Below are 10,636 nucleotides of genomic sequence, written 5' to 3' on the forward strand. Positions count from 1 at the left end.
GCCCGCTGCATGGCTGTGGTTAAGGCGGGATGCTGTAACGCAGCTGCCTCTGGAGCCCACAGGCCTAATGTCTTTTGCAGATTCATCCTACGGGGAAGCTTTTCGTGCTTTCGGATGGGGAAGGAAAACATGCGACTGTGGAGATGAACGAACCTGTAAGTTAAGGAATACTTTAGAAATACTTGATGTTGCTTCTTGTGCACACCGGAGGGTTTGCCCTTTCTGAAACCTGTACATGCCTTGCACGTGTTGATTTTTTTTTTTTTTAGTCAGGAAATAAAGAAAACGTTTTTCTCTGAGGTTTTGCCTCATTTTGAAATCTGTGTGTCTTGTATGTATTGAGTTTTTATCCAGGGGAAAAAAAAAACAAACCACCTTGGTTTCTCCCTTTTCCACCAATGTTTCATTGTCTCTGCTCCTTGCATCTTCCAGTTAACTTGCAGTCTTCACATTCATGAGCTGCCTTGGTCTTCGTCAGTTTTCAGCTGATGTTAAGAGACAGAGCTCTTTCTTTGTCAGACACTTCCCTGTCTGGCTACTTTGTCTAACTCTGTTCGTTGTTTACAGTGTAATGTATTCCACTACATGTATTAGCTTTATTTTAATTTCATTTTTTCTTCCCTTTTACTGCTTTTAGCAGAATATATTGTGAAGATAATCCAAAAACCCCAAGAATATGGTATTCTCAAGTGTTTTGAGTTGACATTTCTGTATCCTCTTAGAACACTTGTTACAGCATTCCAGCAAACCTCATAGTTAGCTGGAAGCATTCTTTTTCTTTAAAAAAAAAAAAGGCAATTAATGTAATGGCTATAAGTTATAACTACTGCACAAAAATACTGCTTCCTTTATTATCACGTACCGCTAAAGGAATGACACCATGGCATTCTCTTCTGTCTTTAAGTGTTGTTTTTTCCTCTAGCAGCTGTTGTAATTAAGGATTATTTTTGCTATGATGGCAAATACTGTAGCTTAACTGAACATGTGTGTCATCTTTCTGTCTTTTTCTCTGGATCTTTCTCTCTTCATCTTAGTTGTTAAATGCTGAGAAATCTTGCCATTTCTGTGTGAAATAACTGCACATGGTACTCTCTGACTTTCAAGCCTGGAGTTTCTCCTTGTTGATGAAAAATGCAATTTGATCTGGCAAAGAGTTTTGTCTTACAAATGTGAAGCTTGCTGACTTCAATGTCAAACTGCAAGAAAATCTTTCCTGCACATTCTGTTTGCCTCTTAACGCTTTACTGAGCTCGTGAATAGGATTCCTGCCTTAAGAATTCCTGTCAAAGCGTCGGATGTCAGCATCTGACCAAGGATTCCACAACTTGCTGGGACAGAGTAAATGGGTGAATTTCATAAATGCATAGCTGCAGTGTGGGGCACTTCAGAGTCTGCATTCCTTACTGCTGTGCCTTTGTGTAAGGGAAGAGGAAGTGGTGTGTGCAGAAAAACCATGGAGGGTTAATCCCTCTGGTTTGCCTGATGTAAATGGAGGAAATTCTAGATTTGCTGATTAAGATGCTGTATAATTTCCTTCCCCCAGCTCTTTAACAGATTGCTTTGTTTGCCTGTGTGTAGTTCCTCCTTTCAATGGAGAACCCCAAAATTACGGGGAGAGGAGGAAATCTATTGCCTCGTTCTGGGAAACTTAGTAGAAAGTTAAAAGTAAGAATTAGATATTGGAAGAAAACTACTGATAGTACTGCCCTTTTAAAATGGGTGTCTTAATAAAAAAAGAGAATGTGCTCAAGCTATGTGATTTAGGAGTGAGATAACATTTTTAGCCTTTTTTTTTGTCTTATTCAACAAAAGGCTTGTATTGTCAATGTCTTTGTATTCTCAACACTTACTGACAGGTTACTTAGGAAATCATTTCCGATTACACCTCCTGAACCTGGAATACTGGAATTGCTCTCTGGTATGCGTGATACCTCCTTAGCTCTTAGAGTTCAGTAATTTACTTGGGTTTGAATGCAATGCATTAAAATCTGGATTCCTCTGCTCTTTCTGTCCTCAATTAGTCTCTGCTCAGTGATCAAATGACACAGTTTATATACTTACAAAGTGGTATCTTCCCTCTGATGTTTCTTTCTAATATTTTTGAGTTGGTACTGAATTGCCTGTTACAAAAACTGCCAGTCTCTAAGTGGCTGAAGGCTTTTGTGGGGTGTTCTGGGAGGGGGGCAGGGATGTTGAATAGTACTGTATTGTTTGACATGGAACGAAATCTATTGTCATGAACAATCCTTGAACTAGCTCAAGTGCCATACAGGAGAGACAGCAGCTAATTTGGTAATAGTGATTTCATTTTTGGTATGTTTTCTAGCTAGATGAAGAGATCTCCGGAGTTCTTGAAGTAGTGGGAAGAGTAACAAATCAGGCCACTATCATGTGCATGTCGTACGTCCAGTTCAGAGAAGACAGAAGTCCATTTGGTAAGTAAGAATATACATTACAACAAATCTGTTTTGTGGTCTCAACTCTTCTTCATCAAGTAGGAAGCGAGAGCCTTTCTTCAAGTTGCCAGCTATGGAGTAGAATGCAGAAAAAGTGTCCAGGCAAAAGTTATGTAGAAAATACACTGGTTTACTGTCAAACTGTAGGGACTGACTCAAAGCTGGAGCCAGTCTAGAGTATTGCCTAGGCCTGATCATTCTCCCACTCCCAACCACGTGGTTCTTGCCTTGCACTGGACCTCGTGTGTGTGCCTGTGTAGCTAGCAGGCCTAAGAGTAACCCTCCAAAAAGCAAGCAATGAGAGTGTGACTGCCTTGGGAAAATGGGGGAGGATGAAGGGGAGTGGGAATGCTCAGCTCTACTGCTTTAAAATAAGCAGAGCTCTCATGCTGTCATTTGCTTGTGGGGAACTTAGCTTATGCATTGTAATCATTTTCTTTGCCCTGTTTCAGATCTGGAACTCTACAATGAAGCACTAAAAATTATTCATGAATTCCCCGAATACTTCCCGTTTGGTACTGGGAGGAATACCTGACTTTTTTCTTCGCATATATTTAGAGCTTCAAAGGGAACAATAGTACTGTAGCTTTCTTGTCTGACAGCACATTAAGTTGTTACGTTGCAATTATTTCCAGCAAATATACAGAAAAGATGCTGTTACCTGTGCCCTGTACTGCTTTCTTTGAAAATCAGTTTTATGCAGCAAGGGGAACACTCCTGCGGGTATCCTGCTGTATATATTTAACCTTTTTCCATTTATGGGAAGTGTTCCCTTGCAGGATTGGACTTGAAACTGAAGTTTTGTAGGCATCTTTGTAGGGGTGGTGGTAGAAGTTCTCGGGTACTTTACGAGAAACTTGTGTTGAAGACATTTGGATGTTTTTTAATGTGATTAAAATTTGCATTATAATTTTTATTCTACTTTCTTTGATATAGATTTATTAAACATGGGGAGGGCATTTTGCATCTTTAAAACAGTCTCCAATAAAAAAAGAACTGATAAAGTTTAACTTTTTGTCAGTGTTACTTGCCAGAGTTCTGTTTTCAGTGACATAGGGTGACTCCTGTTCTATTTTACCTGACACAGGTAGCTCAGAGTACAAGGTACTTGCCTTTTGTGCTGACGTGAAACACTTGGGAGATGTCTAGTTAGGCTTGGGGATTTCAAGTGCTGTTGAGTTCCCATCATTCTTGGTGGGACCCTAAGCAGAAGTGCCCGATTCAGCCAGCTTGTCGTGGTGACTTAAATCATAAACTTCAACTCAGTTCCCAGTTTTGTTACTATCCAGCCTACTTACAGCACGTAGCAGAATTCTACTTAGATTGTGTTACCTTAAGAGACAGAAAAATCCTACTTGGGAAATACTCTCTGTGAATTAAATACAGTATTTCAAAGTATTTTAAATAAACCTTAGCCATGTTCAGTAACCTTGCATACAAGCAGGTTTCAGGTTTAATAGCTAGATTTAGTGCCTTATTAAGATTGCTAGCTTTGGGCTTATTTATAGACATCTCTGTTTTCAGTCAGGTTTGTTTTAAAAACTTTATCATCCACCCAGTCTGCAGTAACTGTGATAAGAAGTCAGCAGGTGATCTGATTTTTCCCCTCTACTTAGAAGACGGACAGACAGTGGCAAAGTTAATGTTGCTGGGAAGGAGGAGGATGACTTCTGAAGTAGGAGGCAGTCCCATATAGCAAACAAGAGCATGAGGTCCATGTGACAAGATACCAATCCCATAGTGCTGTCACGGGTCAATTTTAGTACCCAGTAAAATGTCATTCTGAGTAACTGCATGCATGCATTCCTATCATTTATAAAAGTCTTTTGTACCATGCTACTACAGAAAACTGGTGTTTTGTGCATGTATAGATAAATGTTACATACGGTTAGTTACCAAGACTCTCCCGGCCTAATAACGTAGTCTGCCACTAGATGGCGGTAGCACTTTACCCCATACAGACCATCCTTTGCATAGGTGGTCTTCTGTGTAAATGGTTGAACAGATCCGAGTGGGAAATGCTGCAGTTTCCCTGTGTCAGTCATGGCTCTTGTTGTTCAAGCAGTACACAACTAAAAGGTTCTGCTATGTGCTTTTCAGCCATCTGAATGCAAATGAAGAAGCCTGCCCTGGCTATATGGCTATGCTAACAGGACAAGGAACTGTAAGATATCCTTGATATTAAAGGAAGAGGAATGCTCAGGTCATATACGAACTTAAGCAGGATAGCAGTGTGGGAAACTGCTAGCCATTCCAGATACCCCTCGGAAAGGCACAACTGTGGGGCCTGCTAACACTCAGTTAGGACTGCACCAACATGATTAAGGTGTGAGAAACTGCCAGACCTCATAGATGATAAAATGGGGAATTGTGGCTCTGTGGGTCGCTGTCCAAAGGGGAGTCACTAGGGCGACTGCATCATAACACTGTAGAGAGTTTTACCTGGGGAACCTACACATGGGATAAAGGAATCTCAGTGCTGTGAGAGGGCAGTGATGCTGCATCACACCTGCCCTCCTGGGGAGTCAGCAGACTGCTGCTGTAACAAGCACCATGCTGCAATCCAGGTACCACCACTTTGTCCAGCCAAAGCTCTCCTTGGTGAGGCTGGTGGACATGGAAATCATCACTCAGTGGTTGAGTCACTCCTGCTCAAAGCCCTGTAGCAGTGGGACAGAAGGGCTCCCAGGTAAGAAAGCTGGGAGCACCATCCTTGTGGTCCAGCAAGATACTGTGGCTTCCCTCTCTGCTGGCAGCCTAGAGTGGGAAGGGTTTTGCATCCCAGTTGGGTAAGGTACCAAAAGCAGTCCATGAGTGTGAAATAAGAGGAACAGACTAAAATTTGGCAAATTCTCTTGGGGAAATTAATTTCAAATGGGGATCCCAAGGGCAGCCACCAAAATGCAGATGCACAGTGAGGGATGGTGCAGGAACTCAGGGCTGCATGGGGGAGGTGGGGGGAAGCCTTGTTGGGGTGTCACTGCAGGCTTGTCATACTCAGACCAGCCACCATCACCAGACCGACTCTGCTGCCCTTGCTCGGGCACAGACACTAACACAACTCATGCTCTTTGCAAGCAGCCTGTGTTTACCATGAGAAAGTGATTGTGCTTAATCAGGGAAGAGAGGCAAGGCTGGAGCACAATGAAATGAAAACAGACGTAACCAGCACGAACCATAGAATCAAAACATTTCAGCATGCAAGACCACCTTCATGCAGTTAAATCCAGAGCTGAGCAGGTATCAGAAAACAGTAAATGTAAGAGTAACTGTAGCTAGCAAAATGTCTGTAGGTATGCTTTTCATTAGAAGACAACTCGCCCCCCAAATCAGCTTTATTAATTTAAAAGCAAAACAAGGAAAAAGTCTGACCATGGAAAACCATACACCTCTTACTCTGTAAACATTGCAAATAGTGCAATTAGAGGCTGAAAGCCTGATTACCAATTACAACAGCCCAAACAGTTAAGTTACACTGTGCCAGAATATGCACATATTCATAATCCAAAACATTTCAAAGGCATGTTGAGTATCAAAGTAAGCATCTAATTCAATGAAATGACAGAATTTGACACACACAGGTATAGTCAAGTAAAAAAAGTTAGAAATTAGTTTTCTTTACATAGGAAAATGAGACATTTTAAGTTAGTAGTTGCATTCACCTGGACACAAAATTTATCCGGAAAAGGTACTAAACATTACTACAGAGGAATAAAAACATATCCTCGACACGTACAAAACCTTGTTTCCATAAAGCAAAAGTTTTATTGCCTGTATTTATATAAACAGGATGTCATACATTAAACCCCAGCTTCCATATATAAATAGAGAACATTTTGAAGAGCTCTTCAATGGCAACATAAAGTGTGCAAAAATACCGGAAAGAGAAATAAATAACAAGAAAAACAAATAACTGCTCTCCCATGCCTACAAATATCATGTACCTCTTCGCTTTTTATCTTTAAAAAGATCTCTGTCACTTAGGCAAGAATTTTAGATCAGAATAAATGCAGCAGACTTATTACAAGGTTAATGCTAAATCAGAAAATATAACCCAAAGTCCTGAATGCAATCATGTGCGTGTACAGAAAACGTTTCCACATTCTATCTTGATGCAGCTACACTACAGCATGTAGAGCTAGTGGTACATTACAATGTCTTCTCATCTAGAACATCAATTTTCACAGTCCAATCAATCCAGTACCAGTTTATTGCTAACATTCCGTTTAGCATTCCATAGCACACAGGTGTTAACTCATCTACTGTTTTTACTTGTAAATAAACACACACCAAGTAAACTGATGTTATTATCACATACCTTAAAACAGGGTTTTTTTCCCTAATTCACGTGTGTGAATTTCGTTGCCTATAAAATACCAATTAGCTCCTAGCACAGTATTAACAAAATAACATTGAATTTCTCTCAAGTTAATAAATAGTCTTAATTCCAGCTGGTAACATAGCTGGAACTACTTCTGGTCAATGACTGAAAATCGTGCAGCCTTCTGGGAACAGACTGGTGTCCACTAGTGACCAGAAGCAGGATTTATATAGGTTGATTTCACACCTCCCATCATACTTCAGAAGTACAGGAAAATGCTGATTATCCAAAAGTCTTCAAATATTTTTTATAGTCAAAACTCAGCATTGAGTTTAAAACTTTAATATTAACAAGTCTCCAGTTCTTGAATTTCAGCTCTTCACAGTACTATGTTAAAAATTAGCAGTCAAAGGAAAACTCCTGTAGTTTACCTGCACTCTGCACTGAAACAGACACACGATTTCTCAGGGAACTCTTCTCTAGGATACAGACTTCACCAGGGGACAAAACCCCTACATTCTTTAGCATTACAATTCACATGAGCTAGGTATGTAGGTAAATTAAATAAGACCTCAGCTTGCAAAGATAGTGCTTTGCTATTAACAAATCTTGGGAACAGAAATAAATGGGTTTTTTTTCTTTAAAATAAAAATCTGTAGAGTACAATTGGCAGTGGCATTTTGAATGAACTTACAAGGAAATGATTGCTTACATATGAGAAAGCGTGATCGAACAGTGAATGAAGGAATCCACAGCATCACTTGGTGATCTCCTGAAGAAGACTGTTCAGGGGTGTTATTTTGAGGGCCCACTTTTCACTAAACACAGCATGCTTTGTTTGGAAAACAAATGAAAGGGACAATCAGCATTCCCCTGAAAACTTTACTAAAAATTTTACCAAATCTGAAGAGCCCACAGTTCCAGGACTGCTTTTGAACTGAACTTCTTAATCCCCCGAGCAAGGGCCACACACTGTACCCAGAGGCTCATTTCAGGAATACCCGTTTCTACCAAGCACAGTCATACACACATAATTTTACTAACCAGATAGCAATTTATTTTTTCACAGTAAGTCACAAACGACCTTTGTCTAAAACATATGCTTGGACTATGATGGACATCCATTAGCGAGCCCCACATGTTCAAACAATATTTACGCTTGGACAGTCTCTGCTGGAATGAGATTCCCTGTTGTATCCAGCTGCATACACTTACACGAGCAGGCAGAAACCGGGCACTCAGTGTGGTCCCTAGACAGCAATAGCAGAAAAAAGAAAAACAAACCCACGTAAAATAAAATTAACAAGAATTTTGTATTTTATACATGTAAGTACATGCAGGGACATAGTATCTCAGAAAAACTCAGCATCACAGTTAAATTTTGCTCATGTTCTAAACCAGCACAACATTATACAGCAAGGGAGGCATGTCCTACTCAGTGCAGCATACACATGAGAAATAAGGAAAATTTAAACATCAGCTCACCTGAACCAGCTAAGCATATGCCCAGCATGTCCACCATGCCTACAGTTGTGACACCAAGTAAACCAGTTGTTGAACTGGGCTAACTTCTTGTCTTTGCTAAGATCCACTTTTTCATCTGACTTGGATCCTCCTGTGCAGAGGCAAACCCACCCCCCCAGATATGCTTGTAAATCATTATGCTTTATTTGTATTTCAGTCCCAGTCACACTATTAGAACAAATTTGCAATTAGGAATAGCGTGTGAAAAAGTGGCCTGATTTTAAAAAAGAAATCATTAAAATTATTGAACAGAAAAGAACTGGTGGAAAGGCAAAACAAGAATTATATTGCTGAGCTGTTGTTTCACATCTTACGGACATGTTAAACTTGCCTCTTAAACGAGTTTTACAGACACAATCTCTTTCAAGTGATTTACATTTTGATTTAAGTTCCAGTGAATTATGGACTTTGCATATGAAGTGTCCGCTTTAAAAATAAATACAAATATATATGTTATATATCTAGATAAAGCAACAAAAATCTAAGTTATTAATTGAAACAATTAGAATAAAGAAGCCATAACAGATCAGTGAAAGAGTGAGGCGATCTAAATAGATGACAACTGCGGAGTGGCACACGGCTCTATAACAAGAGCCTGACTGACTTAATTAAAAGTATGGACAAAACCATTTTTATTCAGACCTGGTATAACATGGAGCTCAAGATGTTTAGAATCACGAGATTCCAGTCATATTTCCTAGCTGTGACAGCATGGCCCATACATTCTTTTATACGGTCAGAAAGTCTATCAAATTAAATTTCTTCTCTCCTTCCAGCTAAAAATCATTTACATTGCACAATTTCTGTAACGTCCCCACAATCTCAAGAATCTTATTTCCCATTTCTTATGGTTTTAAGGTTCACAGTACTGACCACCACAATACTTGAACTTTTGCATCTGTCTAACCATGGAATTTCACTGACAATCTCACTGGAAAAACAGTCAGAACCAAGTACTTGTGCATACTGTCTGACACCAAAGAACTGAGATGTTGGTTTCATCATAACATCAGATGGGATGCAAACAACGTTTCAATTATGGTTTCCCTCCCTCAAAATGATGAGTTTGAATATTTATAGTATGAATGCAAAAGGAAAGAAAAAGGTGAAACAGGTCTTCCAGCAGGAACTGTTAAATTAGGCCTCTAACTAGTACTCCAGCTGAGTAACTAAAACCCACTGTGTCATACCTGGACAACTGGAAACTGGTGTTCCCATGTTTATCAAGCAGAGAGCACAGCGAGGAAGGGGCTTACGGCAACCAGGACAGCTGGTAACTTTTGACTTGGTTGGCGAACCGCTAACTCCGTATTGGCTAAAACCTCGCCCCTGATGAGGAATAGCTGAACAGCTGTAGGAGATTGATTTTCCACAGAAATTGCAACTCACAAACACCTAAAGAGAACAACAAAAAAAAAAAATTTTTTTTTTTTTTTGCTTGGTCCCATTTTTGCTCCAGCTATGAGTGAATTTGTTCAGGCTAGCAAAGACTTATTTACTGGACATTCTAGAGTGTACTGGAAAGTCAAGGCTACTTGAGAAGAAGTTTCTGACATCTTGGCTTACAGATTTTGCACCCAGTACTGAGAATTAGGTTTTAATGATGCCCACTTATCTCAAAAGCATATAAAAACATGCATAATTGCCAAGATTTAGATAGGTATTAAAATAATAAAAAGCTACACCTTCAGTAATGAAAGAAATTAAGTTTACTTAATTAAATCTGGTCTCTCCCTTCTTATAGTCAGGTGACCCACTTCAGAGTCCCCAACACAAGGATTTTCCTTATTCCAGAAGTTGTGACCAACAAGCACATAGTTTAAACTCTTTAGGGGCTATTTATGTTGATCGCGTAGGGAAGGAGCAGTAACCTCAACTTCCACTTGGAGCAGTGTGGATGCAACTCTCCTTAAACAGCTGTGACGGATACATGAATTCCAAAATAGCCTTCTTTAGAAATCCTTGGGCCCTAAGGTTTGCAATGCACACACTCAGCATACATGAGAGAATGGAAGGGGCTGTGATAAAGACCATGTTGGCTAAAAATGCTACCAGATGTTAATAGATAGACAGCATTTAGGCAGGGCGTCAGTTTTTGGGTTAGCTTATGTTCAAAATTGATAAAGGTGCTGCTGTTCACTTTTAGTTTAGTTTAAGGGCTTAAAAATAGCTTTAAGGTTCGCTTCAATTAAAACAGAGCCAATTTGCACTGGTTCTTTGTTCAATTCCCTGGTTTCAGCATCACCCTCACCACCATGCAGAATTCAGCTGGATGACACATCTCTGATTTTGTTTTTCAACACGGGAGGCAAAAAAACCCCAAGCTTCCCCAGAA

At 39.9% G+C, this 10,636-nt stretch overlaps 1 protein-coding gene across 1 annotated transcript in view; it reads left to right on the top strand.

Moving 5' to 3' along the window:
- Positions 1-80: 80 nt before the first annotated feature.
- The window catches only part of RPA3 (replication protein A3, 14kDa), a gene marked incomplete at its 5' end in the record, with an annotated part of 10,897 nt that continues 341 nt past the window's right edge, over positions 81-10,636 (top strand). The window contains 3 exons of the mRNA XM_010151420.1: positions 81-155; positions 2,327-2,435; positions 2,909-2,966. Of these exons, the coding sequence (XP_010149722.1) occupies positions 81-155; positions 2,327-2,435; positions 2,909-2,966 (242 nt within the window). The remainder of the gene's footprint in view (positions 156-2,326; positions 2,436-2,908; positions 2,967-10,636) is intronic.

Source organism: Eurypyga helias, unplaced genomic scaffold (assembly GCF_000690775.1).
Source record: "Eurypyga helias isolate BGI_N326 unplaced genomic scaffold, ASM69077v1 scaffold15105, whole genome shotgun sequence".
NCBI classification, from domain to species: domain Eukaryota; kingdom Metazoa; phylum Chordata; class Aves; order Eurypygiformes; family Eurypygidae; genus Eurypyga; species Eurypyga helias.